The sequence below is a fragment of the Pinus tabuliformis genome, chromosome 4_2 (assembly GCF_031772625.1).
Source record: "Pinus tabuliformis cultivar Carrire ecotype Pingquan chromosome 4_2, CPIR1, whole genome shotgun sequence".
NCBI lineage: Eukaryota > Viridiplantae > Streptophyta > Pinopsida > Pinales > Pinaceae > Pinus > Pinus tabuliformis.
This window is the reverse complement of record NC_142304.1, coordinates 213,858,270-213,880,532: the sequence shown is the minus strand read 5'-3', so window position 1 is coordinate 213,880,532 and position 22,263 is coordinate 213,858,270. Positions and strand designations below refer to the sequence as shown.

Below are 22,263 nucleotides of genomic sequence, written 5' to 3'. Positions count from 1 at the left end.
TTGATGCGAGGGCCACACTTTCTTCTTCCTTTACTTGCTTCGTCCCACTGTTATTACTAGTGCCATTACTGGTGCTCTTCACCAAATCTCGCCTCATCTCCTCGTATTGCAGATCAATCCACATTTGATCTTAATCCGACAACTTGTCTCTGCGTAGAATACTTTGGACGAAGACCTTCCATTCTTCGGAAACACTGTTTAGAGCTAACCACACCAATTCTGTAGGTTGGGGCACTGACCCTACTGCAGACAGCGGGTCCCAGACATCATGAATCCTAGTGAGGAAGGCGTCTATGCACTCCCCTTTCTGCATCCTCGTACATCTCAGCTTCTCCTTAAGATACATTTTCCGTTGCTCGGAAAACCCCTTGTATAGTGTAGCAAGAGCTTCCCACAACTGTTGGGCAGTATCTTTGCCAGCTATGTGAGACACCACGTGATCTCGAACTCCATCGAGAATCAACCTCTTTGCTTTCTCCATCTCCTTCTTGTAGGCCTTCAGCGGATCTACATCTACGGGTACAACTACCACACTATCGATGTAGGTTTTGAGATCTTATTCATCTAGAAGATAGGAAATTCTTGCCTTCCAGATCACATAGTTGGAGGCTCCCTCCAACCGATCCTAATCTCTTAGCCCTGTTGATACCATCTCCTCAAAAAAGTCGAATTCTTCCTCTTCTCATCTGCGCAGTTGCTGATTGGCTCTACACACTCCCTGTTGGAGTGGGCAACTCTGCTCACAACTACTACTGCTCTGCTGGGAAAAATCAAACTTCTGGACTAGAAGTTCCCCGAGAAAAGAATTCCCTTAGTGTGTGCTTTCCTTTCTCCTGATGCTATTTTGCACTAGCAAACTGTTGCAAAATAACTGCGTCCAACTTAAGATCTGCTCTGCAAGGAAAATACTATTTCTCCCTCTACCTCTAGTAATCTTTAATCTGGAAAATTTATTCTTTGTCGACTCTCTCAGAGAAATAAAGTTTTCCTGAAAAATCGACCCTCTTGGCCAAGAATTGTGTTGCCGGTGAGGGTTTCGAACAGCTGCCTATGTAGAGATTCGAAATTCCTCTTCCCTTCTGCTATTGAGCTCTTCGGCTTACGATTTGTGCTCTGATACCATGTGTGTTAATTTTAGGTATGTTCTATGCTTAGCACAATTTACTTCAATTTTTCCATATTAGCCCAATGACAACATTCAAAGTAGCAATCACATTAGAATGATAGTAAAGTGCAGATAGAACATAAACATAAATCGCAGAAAACAAGCCAAGACAAGAGGACACAAGATGTGGCGCCAGCCAGGGACAAACCCCAATGTGGGGAAACCCTTGAGCAATTCTTCTTATGTTCTTCAATAGTTCAACAGAGAGATCGATAGTACCTATACATTAGAAGTCAAAATTTTGACTTGTCAAAATAAGAGCAGAGATCTTCTCTAGGAAGATGACACATGACGTAGAAGATCTGAACACAGGTGATTCCATCACCATGTTGTACCATCACTGTGTTGCACCCATCACTGTGCTGCACTTCATTACACTATGTTGCACTCATCATACTACATCCATCATGCTGCATCTATCCTCAATGAACCCATGATTATAGCTCTGTCTATCTCATATTTGAACATCACCATACAACTCTCCAATAGTCTGAGATCTCAACAGTATTACAACAACTTCATACATAATGCTAATGACATGAGTCCTTAAATATCCATACGAAATTGACTGTGATGTTATGGCCAACGGCTTAACACACAGTGTTCAGGAAACATATTCATTTTTCTTGTCCCTTCACACAGTGAACCAATCAAACTTTATGCAGCAGCCTTATTGGATACTTCTGCCCAGCATAACATACCCAAACAAATGACCATGCTATCACCTACAACAACGTGGCATAATCTTAGAGGATAGGTGACTGTGTAAGGCTGCTTGTGACCATCCTCCTGTAGCTATGGACAGTCACCCTTAACTGCATATGGGGTCACCTCTAGATCTGCGGTTTAGGACAGCAGATAGGAGCCTCTTCTTAGGCCTCCTTTACTATGGATAGGACAGAGACTAGAGCCCCCTTTAGCTGCGGATTAAAGCCTTATTGACTACGTCCTGTTGCACATTAAAATGTTGTTGTTTGGAGCCTCCTTGAGCTATCTATAGCACCCTCCTTGACAGCAGCTTAGATCCCTCCATGGACTGCATATACATCTCTTCCTTGACTGTGTCTAGGGCACCAACTTGTGACACTTGATAAGACTGCGGTTAGGGCTTGTCAAGCCCCCCTCTTTACAGCGAGTACATGCCTCCTTTTGCTGCCTATGAAACTTTCACTGACTGCATTCTAGGTGACAAGAACAACGGCATTAGACCTGCGTTTAGGTCACTTCCTTGCGGTGTTATGAAAGCCGTCATCCATGACTGTGTTAGGTTCACTTCCATGACAGCGTTAGGTTCACTTCCATGACAGCGTTAGGTTCTTTGTTAGGGCAGCATTAGGGCTCCTCCATAGCAGCGTTGAAGCCTTTCCTTGCTGTGATATAAGAGCCTCCTTTTGGGCAATGAAGATTCCTCTAATGTAACAATCATCCTCCATGAATGTGGATGAGGGCAACGTATAGATCTCTTTAGACAACATTTAGGGCTAGGGCAAAACTTCTAGGGCTGCATATTCTCTTAGGGACTCTTCGTTCGACTAAAACCCAAATAAGTGGAGATGAAGAGATCACAAGAGGTGTGTGTCAAATGACTTGCAAGCCACTTCCTTTAATAGTAACACGTTGAGGATAGATGGGGGTAATTTGGTTGCTGGCCGACCTTGACGAATTGTCTCATAACACAAATAAATTCATATTTCCATGAATACTTGTCAGAATCTTAGATCAATCCTACACCTCTTGACGAGAGGAATCCATGAAAAATATCAGCTGCCATGAATAAGTAGACCCACATGGAGTTTGGCCCTAGTTGCCAATTTTAACACTCCCTCTCAACTAGGGAGAACTCCATCTGCGAATCCATTTGTCAATCGGTACTATCTCTGTCATCAATGCCTTGCATTGCTCCGCTGAGTTATGAAGAAGAAGAAGTGATTGAGAATATATCATACCATCCTCTACTGACCCGAAATCAGTCCCATATAAAGGAGAGTGTCTCATACCACTCTTACTGATCTGAAATCAGTTCCAAATAAAGAGAGTGTGTCATACCACTCTTACTGATCCGAAATCAGTTCCAAATAAAGAGAGTGTATCATACCACTCTTACTGATCCGAAATCAGTTCCAAATAAAGAGAGTGTATCATACCACTCTTACTGATTCGAAATCAGTTCCAAAAGAGAGTGAGTTATATCACTCTTACTGACCCGAAGTCAATTCCAATTGATCCCAGATCAATATCATCCTAGCATAGGGATTATGGTAGTTACACGATGCATCCATCAGTACTACTATGGTCCCTATCCTCATTTCCCTACTCATTGGCCAGATGAGAGGTACTTCCCATGAGTCCCAGACTGCATGGGTAGATGTTTCAGTAGGAGAAGGATGAACCACTCATCCTGCCTACGTGTCGCCATGGGTTATCCCAGGAGAAGGCTGAACCACTCACCCTGCACATAACAAATCACTAGGGGAAGGCTAAACCACTCACCCTATGACTGTGTCTCAGCAGGAGAAGGATGAACCACTCATCCTCCCTACATAGCAGACCACTAGGGGAAGGCTGAAACACTCACCCTATGGTTTCTCATCACTCCAAGAAGTACCCCCAAGCCCCCCGTAGCTCCCAGAGCTCAATGTCCATATTATACTGGATCTTTAGGAGAGAGTCTCTCCATGACTCCTAGTCGTTCTCGAAAAGTCAAGAATTTGACCTTTCCTAGGGGCTTCGTCAGAATATCGACGACTTGCACATCAGTCCCAATGTGAGGAGCCTTATTACTCCTCGTTGTACCATATCCGAGATAAAGTGTTACCTAATGTCTATATGCTTGGAACGATCATAGAACACAACATTCCTCAACAATCGAATCCCTCTCTGGTTGTCACAGAAGATCACGATGGTATCCAACACGTGTCCAAACAGCTCACTGAAGAGCTTCCACAACTAGACAACTTCACACGAGGCCATACTCGCAGCTATGTATTCGGCCTCAACGGTGCTTAAAGAAACCAACTTCTGCTTCCTGCTCATCCAGGGTATCGAAGCAGAATCCAAAGAGAACCAACACCCATAAGTTCTCTTGCGATCCTCCACATTATCTGCCTAATCAGCATTAGAATAATCACGCAGCTTCACATTTCCGACAGTGTATCTCAATCCATGAGAGGTTGTGCCTTGAAGATATCTCGAATGATTTTTGGTAGCAATCCAGTGAGGCTCAACCATATATGAGCTCAACATGCTAACTGCAAAACATATATCCGGACGGGAGTTCACCAAGAACATCAATGCTAGTATGAGTTTATGAAACTCAGAGGCATTTCCCAAATCAGGTCCAACATCACTACCACATAACTTCTTAAAGTTAGGCTTCATCGAGGTAGTCACGGGCTTGCAGTTCACCATTCCAAATCCAGAATCCAACTCCCTCTTACTTTTGTAAATGAGAGGGCCTTTACCTACCAAAAAGAGGTCATCCACATAAGGTACCAGTATGAGAGGTCTATCATCCACAACTTTAAAGAAATGGTTTGGATCGGCTTCACTCCTAGTGAATCTCAGCTTCATCAGATAGTCGTCAATCCTCTCATACCAAGCTCGGGGTGCTTGCTTTAATTCATAGAGAGATTTCCTTCACCTGCATACATGAGATTCTCGATCATGAATCTCAAACCCCTCGAGTTGTTCCACATCTGAGGTCTTGCTACATGAGGGGAATGGTCCCCTTGTAAGTTTTCCTTCGGTACATCTTGGGCATGTACCTCCATGCTCTTCTTGAATTCAGGCATCCCTATCACTGTCTGACTCACATCGAGTAGGGCCCCATAATGAGCAGACCTCCGGTGCTATAGAAGAGAGGTGTCAATCGACATGGTCCCCAATGGACTTCCTGCAACTTGATACAAATTGCCAACCCTGAACTTCAAGAGCATATTTTAAAAAATTCCTTATCCACAAACGTACCTTTCCATTGATGAATGCCACCTTGAAACCTTTGACTTCCATTGCCGAAATGGACATCAGGGTCTTCTTGAGATCAGGTACATAAAGAACTTCTTGTAAATGAATCGTGTTACCCTCATTCAATTGAGGGGTAACATTCCCTACACTCTTTCTAGGATAGGTGGCATTGACTCCAAGAATAATCTCCGTGATTGTTTCCTTCTCTATCAGATTAGAGAGTGCTTCATTTTATTCGATGAAGTGCCTTGAAGCACTACTATCAATAAGCGAGATTCCCAAAGAGTCGGGATGAGAAGTAGTGGAGAGGGCCAATATAAGATAATACTCCTTTAGCTTATTAGAAACAACATTTTATTCTTCATATCTGGAGTTCCTTGCTTTCTTTGAAGAGTCGGCCATTTCCTTGATGACCTGCATTCCTTTTTCCTTTTCCATTGTACCTGTCATTCGTTCAATCATTGAAGATGCACCTGGAATGATTGTTATCAACATCAAGTGACGTGTCCCTTATATTCAGACACTCCTTCGCATAATGGCCAAACTCATTGCAAGCAAGGCATCTACCTTTCCTTCCACATTTAGATCCAGAGTTCCCATTGAAGTGACCTTTAGGTAGGCCACCAGATGCTTTCGTTGCGCCACTCTGATAATCTTCTTTGATTCGACTTCACCCTTGGTGAATTTGAAGTGGGATGAGGAACCCATTGAGTCTTTTGACCTTGTCCAACTGTCTTCGGTGATTTCTCTTTCACTCTTGCTTGGGCTTTGTCTTCACCTCAGCTCTGATACCATGTTAATTTTAGGTATGTTCTATGCTTAGCGCAATTTACTTCAATTTTTCCATGTTAGCCCAATGACAACATTTAGATTAGCAATCACGTCAGAATGATAGTAAAGCGCAGATAGAACATAAACATAAATCACAGAAAACAAGCCAAGACAAGAGGACACAAGATGTGGCGCCAGCCAGGGACAAACCTCAATGTGGGGAAACCCTTAATCAATTCTTCTTATGTTCTTCAATAGTTCAGTAGGGAGAGAGATAATACATATACGTTAGAAGTCAACATTTTGACTTGTCAAAATAAGAGCAAAGATCTTCTCTAGGAAGATGACACATGAGGTAGCCGATCTGAACGCAGGTGATTCACCATGCTGCACCCATCACTGTGCAACACTTCATTACAGCTGCACTCATCATACTACATCCATCATGGTGAGTCAATCACCATGCTGCATCTCATCATGCTGCATCCATCATGGTGCATCTATCCTCAATGAACCCATGATTATAGCTCTGTCTATGTCATATTGGAACGTCACCATACAATCCTCTAATAGTCTGAGATTTTAGCAGTATTACATACAACAAATTCATACATAATGCTAATGATAGGAGTCCTTAAATATCCATACGAAATTGACTGTGATGTTATGGCTTGCGGCCTAACACACAATCTTCAGGCAGCATATTCATTTTGCTTGTCCCTTCACACAGTGACCCAATCAGACTTTATGCAGCAGCCCTATTGGATACTTTTGCCCAGCATAACATACCCAAACAAATGGCCATGCTGTCACCTACAACAACGTGGCATAATCTCAGTGGCTAGGTGATTGTGTAAGGCTGCCTATGACCATCCTCCTGTAGCTATGGACAGTCACCCTTAATTGCATATGGGGTCACCTCTAGATCTGCGGTTTAGGACAACAGATAGGAGCCTCTTCTTAGGCCTCCTTTACTATGGATAGGACAAAAACTAGAGCTCCCTTTAGCTGCGGATTAAAGCCTTATTGACTGCGTCCTAGTGCACATTTAAATGTTGTTGTTTGGAGCCTCCTTGAGCTACCTATAGCACCCTCATTGACTGCGGCTTAGATCTCTCCATGGACTACATATACATCTTCTTCCTTGATTGCGTTTAGGGCACCAGCTTGTGACACTTGATAAGACTGCAGTTAGGGCTTGTCAAGGCCCCCTCTTTACAGCAGATACATGCCTCCTTTTGCTGCTTATGAAACCTTCACTAACTGCATTCCAGGTGCCAAGAACAATGACATTAGACCTGCGTTTAGGTCACTTCCTTGTAGTGTTATGAAAGCCTTCATCCATGACTGTGTTAGGTTCACTTCCATGACAATGTTAGGTTCTTTGTTAGGGCAGCATTAGGGCTCCTCCATACCAATGTTGAAACCTTTCCTAGCTGTGATATAAGAGCCTCCTTTTGGGCAGCGAGGATTCCTCTAATGTAATAATCATCATCCATGAATGTAGATGATGGCAGTGTATAGATCTCTTTAGACAACATCTAGGGCTAGGGCAAAGCTTCTAGGGTTGTGTATTCTGTTAGGAACTCTTCCTTCCACTAAAACCCAAACAAGTGGAGAGGAAGAGATCACAAGAGGTGTGTGTCAAATGACTTGCAAGCCACCTCCTTTTAGAGTAACACGTTGAGGATAGATGGGTGTAATTTGGTCGCAGGCCAACCTTGATGCATTGTCACATAACACAAATAAATTCATATCTCCATGAATACTTGTCAGAATCGGATGATCTTTATATCAATCCTACACCTCTCGACAAGAGGAATTCAAGAAAAATATCGACTGCCATGAATAAGTAGACCCACATGGAGTTTGGCTCTAGTTGCCAATTTTAACAATGTGAAAATTTCGAAACTTGGAATCCTACTACAACAACTGATTAAGTTTCTTCTATTTATTAAATGAACTGAAAAAATTATTTACTGCATCCTACAGTAAATATCGAAACTAATACACTGGAGCCTTCACAAATAAAATACTACAAAAGAGAAATAATGTTGGAAGAATAGATGCACACATACACAAATACACAATTATTTTTGGACTAAGTCCCCGGAAAAATCCAACTCAGGAAAATCGGTGCAGCAACTGAGGATTTTATTATGATGCAGTCGTTAATCTGAGTACAAAACTATGGATGCTCAAATCTAGCAATCCATACAGAGAAATGATTGACAATAAGTCTACTGTGAAAAATCTCACTCCCATTGGCAATCCGACACTAACCTTGGCTCAAGATGAGTTACTCTTTGCTGCCTCTGCGCAGTCCCTGTGTTAGCGTACGCATCACTGCGTCCCACAACTCGGAACTGCGTCTCTCTTGCTATCTGACCAACTGTTGTCTGGAAGATGGACTCTCTTGGCCTCCAAGCTCCCACTCCTACTTTTGGCACCGAATCACTACTTTTCCCCAACAAAATACGGATTCCCCTCTGCGCTGCCTCTTTGTGGCACCCATTGGCTCTCTGCAATGCACTCACCAGAACGGGAAAATAGTCCTCCGGCCTTACTATCACTCCCCCTCTCTCACTACTTCGAGCTCACTAGGTGTTTCTCGGGCAACTTAGCACTGCTACTATGGAATTCGATCTGCCAGTAAATTCGAACTGCAGGTGGCTCCAATGTATTCTCCAACCCCCATCGAATTTCTTCTTATAATCTCTTGTTGAGACATCAACGACCAAGATTAAAGCATAATCGATGGCTAAGATTAACTAGAACTCGATCCATGTCTTCTTCTAGAAGATTCTCACCATGACTTAATTAATGCCCTTTAATTAATCAGATTTCCTAAGTTTAGACTTAGGAACCATAAAAAATGATTAATTAATTTAATTAAGTCATCTCTAGGTGGAATTTCCAGAAATGATTGATGGGTTTTGGAGAATATATGTATTCTAGCCTCTCCACCAAATTTCGTGGCTAGAACATATCTGACGCTACAAAAACTAACACGACCCACTGTCACCACGACTACTACCTCCTACTCTTTTGTGGACTTTCAGCACTAGGGAGGCTTCCTTTTAGTAAGTCACCTGGAAAGATATGTTGAGTACAAGGGATAAGGTGACAAGAAAGGCTTCTAGAGAATAACACTACTTAAGAACAAGGCTTAGCAAGCACAAAAAATCGCAAACATCGGCTAGGCCAAAATATCATGATTTCACAATTTTTTTATGATTAAATCGAAATGTTTGCAACATTGGTTTCTTCTCCCAAGATACCACCCAATCAAATAATTTGAAGGTGTACACCCCCAATCCATCAAAATTCCATATGTACAATGTTACAAACCCATCCATTGTGATGAAAATTACAAGTGAAACCTCATGCTATATGATGTATACCATGGTGCATTTGCATTGGGACTACCAGACCTTAAACAACCCTACCAGACCTTAAACAACCCTTTGAGGTAGAAATTAATGTATTGGTTTTTGTCTTGACAGTTTTTTCACTCAATAGGATAGAGCAGGGAATTTTCACTTGGAAGCATTTCCCAACATAGTGGTCATGTCCAACCTAGGGAAAATACATAAATTTCTTGAAGCCAGTGACACAATAATGGTATTATCTTCTAAACAAGTAAAGTGGCTGCTGGTATAAGCATTCACCACGAGTCATTGCAATACCTTTAGACACAACTGATGTTGCTGGCATGTCAATATTTAGAATGGGCAAAATCTCTATTACATAGTTTAAGTTTGTGATTTGGTATAGTAATGGAAGAAAAAAGAAAGTGAACGATTTCTTCTCAAGGCCACCCATAGCAGCATTAACTACTCTACTTGAGATAAATTCGTTTTGATTTTTCAGCACTTTTACTAGATTGATAAGAACTTCACCAAAATAGTTATTAACCTAAGGGGGCCTGCTATAGGTGAAGTATAGGAACATCAACATCTATCACTTGAGAAGAATTTTATGCCTGTTGACCACTAGATGATCCTGAGACACATCTTTACAAGTTGCTAGGAGCAACACACTATTTGAAAATCATCAGTCACTTCAGAGTGAAGATGACACTGAAAAATTTACGAAGGTACTTCTAGTAGCCTAAAAAGGGACTAGTAATAGTTACTTGCTGACTTACAGTTACAAGTTGCTTAGGATGTCAATCTTAGTGTCGTTTAAGAAGACTTTGACAAGGAAATATATTGTAAACCTATTGTTGAAAAATGTTTGGATGGATTTTAGCCTCTAGATATTCATCATATCAGATAGTAGTAATAGGTTATTTGGTCCTTTTTGCAACACCTTATGGTTGCTTCTGGACAGACTGTTGAAGAAGAGCACAATCTTTTATAGTAGAAGAAAAACGGGGGCAGAACTTCAGGATGGTAGACTACATCATAATATTTAAGATTTGGTTGTAGATATATGATCTTGGATGAATGATTGGAACTAGGATCATGTTCTTTAGTTGATAGATTCATTATTGAACGCCAGTTTTTTGTATAGAATATATCTATTGTCTACCATCATAATTTGATCAACTTACCTATTAGTGACATCTATTAGGGACATTGAACATTTTTCTGTAAAGCATACAAAATAGAAAATATTTTTTCTTATTGGAATCAAGTTACTAGGTTTTTATGATGTTTATTATTAAAATTAAACCTTTAATTTTGATTTCTGATTTTATTAGCAGCAAGGAGATGCATTTGTTCATTAAGATTTAGTGCTCTTCAAAGCCATGCGAGCATATTTGATAAAGATCCACTTGTAAAGTAGTGTCCGATTTAACCATGGTTGATAAAGATTTTCATTTATGTAAAGCTTTTTTACATTACATTACGATCTTTCTAGCGTGAGTGGATGAACATTTTAAGCATGAATATGCTCCAAAAGCTATTTGTCGTTTGTGTATTAAATGTATTTTCGAAAGTGCAGTATTACAAGATGAGATCTTTGATGGAAATTATGAAGATGAGAAGTTGCTTAAGGATATTAATGGACTAAAGACTGCTCTTCAAGATGTCAATGATTTCAAAGAAAGTTCTTGGTATGTGTTTCAATTCATGTCTATAATATCCCACAGGCTTATGTCAGTGACTTCTGTTCCCTGTGTTTTAGTCAGTTAGACTTATGATGCCTTTACATAGAATTTTTTGGAAGCATTTTATTTCCTCTTGGTCACTAGAGTGTGGTCAATCGTCAATACATCTTAAAGAAACTAATTATTTTATATTCCCATCCCTATCTTCAATAGGCAGTCAATGCAATTAGTTTCCTTGAATCATGAATGCCATTAAGAAGTTTAACAAAAGTGTCATGAATGTCATGAAGGTCAATCAATGCAATGTTTTTCCTTGAATCACAAATGTTATATGTGTTGAAGTTTAAAATTGAAACATCTTCTATCCACAATCATGGTGTTTTAGATTGGCTTAAGAATTTGGTTGTTGAAAAATCTCCCAAATCAGCTAAAGTTTGTCGTTTCCTTTGACAAGAAGCACAACCATGACAATAAGGATTGTTGCAAAACAAGCCTTCATTTCTTGAAATAAAGTCCTAAAATCTCAAGTGATGCTTTAGGGAACTAAGAAGGAAGACCACTGTCTACCAACCTTTTTCACACATTAGGTTGGTTCTCTGTAATATCCTAAATAGATAAATTTATAACGATTCTATTGTTAATTTGGCAGCTTAGTGACAAATTCCAACCATGGGACTAGTTTCCTCTTCTCTAGAGGACCAATTTTGACTATTGAAGCGCTCAATTTGGACAAGTGAAAGTGTACTTATGAAGAAAAACCCACATATGCACATTTGGACAGGTCAACCCTAACAGGAAATTGGTCACCCTTGGAAGCCTATAAATACAAGTGACCTCAAGCTCATTTGGACATCACCAAGCATCATCTTGTCTTCTTCATTGATTGGTTCGCACAGGTCTGAGGTTGGGTCGAGGAAAGAGGTTCGCACAAGTCTGAAAATATAGGGTCCGAAGCTCGCACGTGTTCTAGGGTTTTGGTTTCCGATTGCAGGCTCATCAAAGGCAATTTTCGGCTATAACCACAAGCTAGTAGGCTCAAGGGTGTGGTTGGAAGGTCTCAACTGCATGCACAACTCTTCCTCCATGCGGTTGGGCTCTAGGGCTAAATTTTGACATCTAATCGTAGTTGACCGTAGACAGGAAAAGTTGTCTTTGATATATATTGATGTTGGGAACATATTTTTGAATGTTGTTGGGTTAATTTTGCTAGATGATTTTGTATTGGGCTCATTGTACTCTCTGCTGAACATTTTATGACAATCTAATAGAAGAAGATTTTTCAAAGGGTTTTCCCCCTTGTGGGGTTTTTCTCTAGTCTTTGACCAAATCTGGTGTCTCTTGTTGATGTGTTGATTGTCTCCTTTGTCATTGCATTTATTGTTCTATCTTCAATTATTGTTGATGTGTTGATTGTCTCCTTTGTCATTGCATTTATTGTTCTATCTTCAATTATTGTTGATGATTGGAAAGATTAATTGTTATTGAAAAGATTGCTAATTGAAGAATTGAATTGGGCTAAAAGTAATTGAATCAAGATAGAGCAATGTGAAAATTAACATGGTTTCAGAACCCAGGTGAAGGACACGCCCAAAAGGAGGCAAGCATTGAAGTAATCATATTTGGAAAGTTGAAGGAGAATATCTAATCAAGTCAAGATGTCATCCTCTTTCTTCAAGGAACATGAGAAGTTGGGTGACTCATCTAACATTGCTGCATGGAAGATCAGGTTGGAGATCATAGCTGATAACAATGATGTTTTGGAATACATTCAAGGAAAAGTACTTGAGCCTCCGGAGAATGCTTCCGCAATTGCCAAGAATAAGCACAAGAAAGGTGAGTTAAAAGAAAAACAAATTATAGTTGATGGTTTACAAGATAGTCTACTTGCATATGTTGGAAATTTGAGAAAGTCTAAGGGCATGTATGATAAGATCGCTGGCATGTATGAAGTCAACAATTTGAATGAAATCATCTCCTTGAAAGATCAACTCAAAGACATAAAGATGAACAAAGGGGAGTTTGTGCAATCCTACTTTATGAAGATATATCATCTTAGAGATTGATTGCAAAGAGTTGGATAAACTATGCTTGATAGGGAATTGGTGATGGTAACTCTTAGAGGTCTCCCTCCCATTTGGGAAACCTTCATTACTACTATAAGCAACAGCAATACCTTCCTGTCATTTAATGAGATTGTTGGAAAGATCACTCAAGAAGAATCAAGGATGATATCCAGCGGAATGATTCAAAAGCATGAAGAAGGAGAGCCTGTTGCATTCGTCACTCAAAACAAGAAGAAGAAAGGGAAAGGAGGTCCATCAAATTCAAGAAAGCCTCCACCTCGAAATGCAAAAAGAAGGAATGATAGAACATCATCTCACATTGAATTCTACAATTGTCACAAGAAGGGTCATTATGCTCGAGATTGCCTAGCGAAGAACAATGGTTCGTGCTACAACACTAGAAACAACAACAACATGTTTGATGATCAAAGAAGAGGAGATGATTGAAGGAATGATCGCAATGGAAGAGATGAAAGAAGAAGAAGAGATGCTCCAAGTGTCATGAAGAAGATCGTCGTCCTAAAAGGAAGCCAAGATACTTCAGGTATGAAAATAATGTTGGCAATCAATTTGAATATATTCTTATTTCTGCCCTTACTAGTTCCTCTCCCTCGGATTTGTGGGATAGTTGGTTGGTTGATAGTGGGGCCACTCATCATTTCTCTGGGTATAAGGAAGTTCTCTCTAATTTGGTAGAGAGGGAGTCAAATTTGAAAATTATTCTTGGAGACAACTCCACTCATTCCGTTAAAGGATTTGGGTCCGTCAAATTCCATCTGGAGTCTAAGGAATTTGTTTTACTCCATGATGTGATGTATGTGCCAGGATTGAATAAGAATTTCATATCAATATCTTCTTTGGAAGACAAAGGGATGAGGGTTTCCTTCATTAGGGGAAAAGTTCTTACTTGGCCTGTTGGATCACCCATGAGAGATGCATTCACATTAGGATCGAGATTTGAAGGAATCTACAAGGTTACTGGAAGACCTCTTCTAACATTGTTCCATGATACTAATCATCTAAGCGAGCTATGGTATCGAAGATTGGCCCATTTACATTATGATGCTCTTTCGAAATTGAAGAAATTGGTTTTTGGTATTCCCGATGTTCAAGCCCAACATGATGGAGTATGTCTAGGTTGTGCTAGTGGAAAGAAGACAAGGGAACCATTCCCCTCTAGCGAGAATAAGACAAATGACATCCTCCATCTCATTCATTTTGACTTATGTGGTTCGATGCCCGTATATTCTATCGGTGACCATCTCTACTACATGACCTCCATTGATGACTTTTCAAGAAAGACATGGATATATTATTTAAACCACAAGGATGAATCCTTCGAAATGTTCAAGGAGTTCAAAGCTTTGGTCGAAAATCAAACAGGGAAGAAATGTTAGAAATTAATTAACAGAGCAATGAAATACATAAAATATTGCAGAAACACAAATAAATAAATGCATAAAACAAGAGAGACACAGATATATGAGGTTCGCCCAATTTGGGCTACGTCTATGGAGAAATAGTCAGTCCTTCCTTTTATATGATCCAGCAAAATGAAGAGATACAACCTACAACAGATCCGTTGTAATTTCCTCTTCGCTCTCATACAACCTCTGTTGAAGAATCTAGGGCATTCAGAAATTAGAGTGGTTCTTCTTAACATGGTAACAATTTGTGAAGTATTTATACAATTAATCTTCCATTCATTATTAGTGTGTGTGATTACTTCATCAAATTGCTACCAAAACAAAAGAGACAAGAACGCAAAGTATTTGGCTTTCTGCCAGGGCCAAAACCTCTCCCTCTTGGAGAGGAAAACCCACGCAAAATTCTTCTTATAGAGATTTCAACTGACAAATACCAAGACCATGACCCTTGACACATTCTGCCTCTCCAAGACCAAGACATCAATCCTCTGCCTCGAACACTACTGGGATCATTATGATTGTTGCACCATTGAAGCCATCACTGCTGCATCACTGAGATCTTCATTACTGCCTCTTCATCATGTCACTGAGATCTATTGTCTTCATTGAGTTCATGACCTTCAAGACTAGGATCATAATTGAGATGGGATCATGAGATCATACTGAGACTGTAATCTTCTCATCATGATAAGATTGATCTTCCTTGTCATTGTTTCTTCTTATTATGTAGATGCTATGGTTTTGTTCCTTCTTGTTATGAAGATACTGTTATACTGCTCCATCTCATTACACCGAAATTGTGATGGTCACTGAGATTAGGGTTGCGTCTTCACCTTCGCCAATATTGTAACCAAGTTTAGTGTTGCATTTGAGATTTGCTGAGGATCTGCAAGGAGGTAGGAGCGCACACACACACACACACACACACATATATGCTGAGACTATTAACAATGTTGTTGTAATAACACTGAGATGCGTATTAAGATTGCTAGGAAACAGATCCGTACACTGTGATACTAAATATATCAAGACGGTAAGACTTCATGCCGATATTGTCATGACTATGTCGAGAATATCTAGAACGCATGTCAATACTGTGTCTTCATCCGAAGTCCTCTCTGCTCCATCCATCTGAGATCTGCACCTACAATTCACAGGTATGCCGAGAATGAGATCCCTGCTCCAACCATTCGAGATTTGTACCTTCAATTCACAGGTATGCCGAGAATGAGATCTCTGCTCCATCCATCTGAGATTTGTACCTTCAATTCACAGGTATGCTGAGAATGAGATTAGCCCAGGTTCTTCTGCTCCTTATACCCATCCGAGGTAGCAATTAAACCCTAGATCTATCCCTCCTTTGATGCGGATCTCTGCTCCTTTAATCACCCGAAATTTCAGAGAGAAATGCGAGTTTTCCTTGTATATTTTGCGCTAACCCTAGGCGGGTATTTATAGTGGTTCATGCTCCTATTTTGAGCCGACGTTACCAAGTGAAACATTGTGACTATTTCTTCTAGCCGACATGTCTTCCTTTTATTCATTTAATTTTATTTTTGGAGCCGACATGATGGATTCCTTCTTGTTTTTGCTTGCAAATTTTTTGGAGGATTATGCTTGGTCTTTGGAGGGCTTCTACACATTTTGTAGACTAGAGTACATTACACATAGGCTCATAAAGAGCTTCTTAATACATGACATGACTCTTTGACATATAAATAAAATTCTAAAGACATCAAGAAGAAGTCTTTGACCTAATGACACTTCTTGCTCATGAAACCCATGTAGCAAGATATACAAAAATAATTTATTCTCTTTATTACATCATTTACAAAGATCATGTCATTATGAAGACCGAACCTAGTTACGCTTTCTTCCACAACCTCCTCTCTCTCTCGCTTAGAATAATAATACAAAGCTGCAATAGAATTCCCTCATATAAATTGAGCGTTGCCTTCTAGGGCAAAAACCCTAAATTAACTTAACTTTTACCGTCAGATCATTTGCCAAATGAACGGCCCAGATTGACTACGAAATTACAATATTTTACAAGGAAAATTTTCATCTATTTTTAGCTTTGGGGGCACTACCCCCAAACCCTCGCCGGGGGGGGGGCTCATAAAACTCACCGTGACCCCCCACTGGACTCCCCTGGCAATGATTAAATGGGCGACAACAGAAAGAGATCCAACACGGCTGAAAAAAAAATCTTGAAAAATCAGGAAGATAATCAGGCTCCACACCCAACAACAAAATTAAGATCTTCAAGTCTGACAATGGTGGCGAGTACATTTTTAATGAGTTCATCGATTTTGCAAGAAGGAAGGTATCAAGAAGGAGACAATTATGCTCTATACTCTTGAACAAAATGGAGTAGCTAAAAGAAAGAATAGGTCTATTGTAGAAGCCACTCGTGCCATGCTCCATGATCAAAAGTTGCCAAAGTTCCTTTGGGGAGAAGCAACGAATGTTGTCGTATATGTTCAAAACAGGGTGCCTCATCAAGCATTGAAAAACAAGACCCTCGAAGAAGTGTTCACAGGTGTCAAGCTCGATGTTGGCCACCTTTGTATCTTTGGTTGCCTAGTATATTTTCATGTGTTGAAGGATAAAAGAAACAAGCTAGAAGCCTCAGGAAGAAAAGGTACATTTGTTGGATATTGTGAAAATTATAAGGCATTTAGAATATTCTTGGTCAAAGGAAGGTTGAAATTAGCAGGGATGTAATGTTCAATGAAGATGCTGCCATTGGGAAAGCAAGGGACCTTCCTCCGCCTCCTCTTCCTGAGAAGAAGAATGATGATATGGATATTTTAGATGGTCCTTCCATGCTTGAATCTAAGACAAACATTGTTGATGATCCCATGGAGCCCATGGATCCCTTAGACCCTCCTCCATGTGATCCTCCTACTAGGAAGAGGCCACTTTGGCTTCGTGACACATTACAGGATGATGAGAGACAAGTTCCCGTTCGAAGATCATTTAGAGAAAGCAAGAAGCCATGCAGGTACTAGGGATATGTTGCAGCCATGAGCACTATGATTCAAGCCGAACCTCCCACCTTTGAAGAAGTTGTGAAAGAACAAGTTTGGAAGGATGCTATGGCCGAAGAATATTAGTCTATTATGAAAAATGGCATATGGGATGTTGCACCGAGACCGAAGGGGAAATTCGTGGTGACTATTCAAGATCAAACATGCAGTTGATGGTAGAATTGAGAAATATAAAGCAAGGTTCATGGCTTGAGGATTCTCCTTGAAAGAGGGAGAATATTATGACGACATATTTGCACCTATGGCTCGATATACAACCATTCATTTTATAGTTTCTCTTATCGAAAGTCAAGGATGGACCCTTCATCAAATGGACATAAAGACAACATTCCTCCATGGCATGTTATAAGAAGAAGTGTGCATTGAGTAGCCACAGGGATTTGAAGTAGAGGATCGAAAGACACATGTTTGCAGGTTGAATAAGGCATTGTATGGTTTAAAGCAAGCCCCCAGAGCATGGTACACCCGCATAGACAGTTATTTGGTGAAGTTGGGATTCACAAGAAGCAATGTCGATCCCAACCTCTACTTCAAGGTAGTCCAAGGTATGTCGTTGATTTTGGTTTTAGATGTTGACGATATATTATTGACAGGTAGTGATCCCCTCATGATCGAGTGTAAGAGGGAGTTAGCCCCGAAATTCGAGATGAAGAACCTTGGACTCATGCACTACTTTCTAGGCCTTGAGGTGTGGCAAAGGCCCAATGAGATTTTACTTTCACAAGGTAAATATGATGTGAAGCTCTTGGAGAGATTTGGAATGAAAGAATGCAAGTCCTTGCCCACACTGATGGAAATGAATTTCAAGAAGTTATGTGGAGAAGCTGTAGGATCTGATTTGGCGAAACCAAGTCCAAGATGAATACCCACCTGCAATCCTGTATCAGATCTAATGCGTCTCCTCACCTTCCAGTACAATAATTCGTTAATATAATTCAGTAAATAAGCTTGCTAATTAAGGGCAAAGATGGACAATTCATAGTGGCGTGCGCTTCCAAATGGGCTTTGGACATGTACTAATGTTACCTTTCTCGACATCAGAGTTAATGAAGGACCCTAATAGGTGGTTTCAATCTCTAAGGGAGTGACAAGTCCATAGTACATCCATCAGATGGCAGGTGTCATGTGAAATAATGGTGGAATGGAGTGCGGCAAGGGAGAAGGCTCCAAGCCACATGCCATGGTACAAGAGTAGTTATGATAAAGGAGGCCCACACTTTGGGTGTATGAATGTAGGAGGGAGCAATCATGGTGCATGAATTACCCCGACTTTTGTGTTGAAATTTCTAAGTCTAACCTGTTAGAAATTTTCTTGAACTATCTGGTTTATTTCGCCTACTTGTTTAATTATTGAACAAGTTATTTAACCATATAAATACTGAAATAAACACAATGCAATCTCAATTATCTACAGATCAACAGTTGAAAGAAATAGACAAACACACAAGGGACACCGTTATTTTTGGACAATCGTCCTTGGAAAAACCAATCTTGGGAAAACCGGTGTAGCAGTTCTGAGGGTTTTATTATTAAGAAATTTTCTTGAGTACAACTGGGTGCCAAACTGGCTCACTCGACAGAAAAATCAATCTGGCAATAATACCTCTCTTCGGAAGTAGATATTCTGAAAGTCTGCACCACAAAACTCTCTCCAACACCTCTACGAGGCTCTGTGTCAGCCCTCTTGGTCTTTGCGTCAGCCTGAAACCCTCTGTGTTAGCCCTTTGAGGCTCTACGTCATCCCTTTAAGGCTCTCTGTAGCGTCTCTGACCCTCCGCATCACTTTTGCAGCCTCTGCGTCACTCACGCAGGCCCTCTGGCCCTCTGCGCAGTCACTGCTGGCCTTTGCGTGGTTCCTTCTAGCTCTGCATCTGCCTCTCTGCCTCTGCGCTGGTCTTCCGGCACTATCTCTGCCTCTCTGCTATGCACTCACTACCCTTCGCTGCAACTATGATCACTAGTTCGATTTCTCTTAGCAAACCTCGCTCTAGAAAATTGAACTGACTGATCACTCTGGTGTATCTCCAACTGACCCTCAAGCCTCCTCTTATACTTTTTCTGTTGAGTCTTCAACGATCGAGATTACATTTATAATCAACGACTAAGATTAGATTTGGCTTGATCCATGTCATTTAGAACCTTCTCACCCAGTTTTATATTAATACCCATTAATATTTTTATTTTCCTAAGTTTAGACTTAAGAACCCATTAAAAATATTAATTATTTTAATATCTCCTTAACCGGGTGGAATTTCCCCAAACCATTTTTGGGTCTTGGAGATCTCATGTGCTTTAGCCTCTCCACCAATTTTCATGGCTAGAGCACATCTGATGCTACCCCAAATCAACACTCCCTCTTAGCGAGGAATGTGCTCTAGTAATGTCCATAACTGAGCATCACCTTGATCATCCGGCATCGGTACCTGTGCTGATGTTTGTCCTTGCTACCCGACATCCTTTGCACTGCTGCCTTTTGTACTACTGCCCATGGCTCTACCACTGCCACTGCTACATCTATACTACAACTCCCTCTGCATCTGTGCTATTGTTGGTCCTTTCTCCCAACACTGCATTTGCACTGCAGCCGTCTCTCATCATGTTGCCCATAGCACTACCACTGCTACCGTTACATTGCAACTCAGTTATTGAGACGATGGTAATTGATCTACCCAATTATTGACATCCTTGTCAGGTTAGAAACCCTCCTGATGCTGAAGCTCTCTCTGCTGCCTTTGTGCTGCTGTAAGAACTTTGTGCCTCTCGCACTGTTGCAAGCACCTCTGTGCCTTCCTACACTGCTGCAACCTCCTTTGTTCCTCTCGCACTGCTGCAACCCGCATTGCGCTACTATAGATCCCTGCACTCTAGCACTGTTCTGCCGCTTTATCCTGTTGGAAATACTGAGAGGGGGGTGAATCAATATTTCTTTTCAATTGTTACTTTTACCAGTTAGATCACTTATATTTAGAACACAAAAATGAATAATAGAAGTAAACACTTTTATTAATATAATCTTTATAAAGAATCAAGTACAATATTGGTAGGGCTCCAACCCTTGATGAAGACACCCAGGCTCCAACCTAGGATGTGCCAAACACCTACTTGGACTTTAGTGAGGCTCCGACCTCTAGGGCTTCGACCCTATCTTATCCAAGGCACCAACCTTCAGTTTAGGAGCACCAACTCCAAAGACACCAATCCTCAATCTTCCAGGCTCCAACTTGTATTTTCCAAGCACTGACTTGGACTTCCAAGGCTCCAACCTTGTCAATTTTGAGGCACCAACCTCAAGGACTCCAATCTTATATTTGCTTCAGACACCGACCTGGTTTCTTGAGTACTTCGATCCTCTAGGGCTCCAACCCTATCATTTTTGGGGCACCAACCCCAAGGACTCCAATCCTTTATCTTCTTCAGGCACCAACCTGGATTCTTGAGGACTTCAATCCTCTAGGGCTCCAACCCTATTCTCCAAGCTACCAACCTTGTTGTTCGAGGCTCAAACCTCCGGGCACCAACCCTCTGGGCTCCAACCCACTCTTGTACTTTGTCTAGATGTGTTTGATTATACTTCACGACTCCTTATGTCTTATTCAACAAACCCTATCAATCTTCAGCAATGTCTCCTCAAAATTACTTCATCAATGACAACCTTGTCTTCACATGAAGGTGTCTCCACAGCTCTTCATGGTACCCAAACAAGATCTTCAAGTCACCTCATGATGTCTCATGCATCATGGTATTCAATGAGGCCTTCAATGAAATCTTTGAAATATTGCTTCAACAAGGAGGCTTATAATAGCTCAACAAGAACTGCTCTTATCAAACTGTCTTCCAACCAGTGCTTGAAACACCCTGAAGCATATACCTTACTGCAACAATCTTAACCTACTGTCCAAAAAGGAGAAGGCAATTTGTCACACAGTCTGGAATCTTTTGCATGCATGCCTTCTGGGATTATGCCACCAAGAAATAAGAGTGTCACTGCTCCATAGTCTGAGTGTCCTTCTGTTGTTCAGCTAGTCCACAATTCCACATTCCATTATTCCTCCACTGGACCGCAATACCACAGAGGAATAGACTACGTGTCTCCACAGTTATATCAACAGGCCTAGGTACTCGGAGGTCTGAGTTGCCATTTAATGAACCTAGTTTGAGCCACTGTTTAAGGCACAATCCTTCTACAAATATCCGAGCCTCTCAAATGCTACAGGTTTGGGCTTAGTAGCACCACAGATTCAAAGGTACAGAGCTTATAACAAAGGTTGAGGTATTGTTTAGAGGGTCCAAAGCTCCCACAGTCCTGCAACCCAATCAAACCGAGATTGTTGTTCTTGTTCTGGTCTGAAATCTGTAATTAATTTGTTATTTCAGGAATCCGAACTGTTATGCCAATGTGCTTCCATCACAAAGCTACTACAATGAATCTGCTATCTAAATTCATGCCCAAAACAATTTTGATTTGCCTCCTTTTATCTCCCTCCTGTAATGTTCACAAGCTGTGAACAATTATCCTTTTTCTTGTAAGAATAACTGAAAATTATGTGTAAGAAATGATGTCTGAAATCTATATTTATAGTGGTTTTCATCACTTGAACGAAAGGACACGTCTCAGGAGGTAGGCCGACTTGAGTAGTGATCATAGGTCAGCTAGAAATTAAGTTAAAGATATATAACTTCAAAAATCAATTTCTCTTCAACCGCTAGGAGTTTGAGGGCAAGTAAGGGCTCATTAGAAAGAGGAAAAAATCCTCTTTAAGAT

General features: G+C 40.7%; 1 protein-coding gene across 1 annotated transcript in view; it reads left to right on the top strand.

Annotated features, from left to right (window-relative positions):
• The window catches only part of LOC149168863 (uncharacterized), a 446,780-nt gene that overhangs the window by 285,649 nt on the left and 138,868 nt on the right, over positions 1–22,263 (top strand). The window contains exon 5 of the mRNA XM_089426985.1: positions 10,853–10,964. Within this exon, the coding sequence (XP_089283111.1) occupies positions 10,853–10,964 (112 nt within the window). The remainder of the gene's footprint in view (positions 1–10,852; positions 10,965–22,263) is intronic.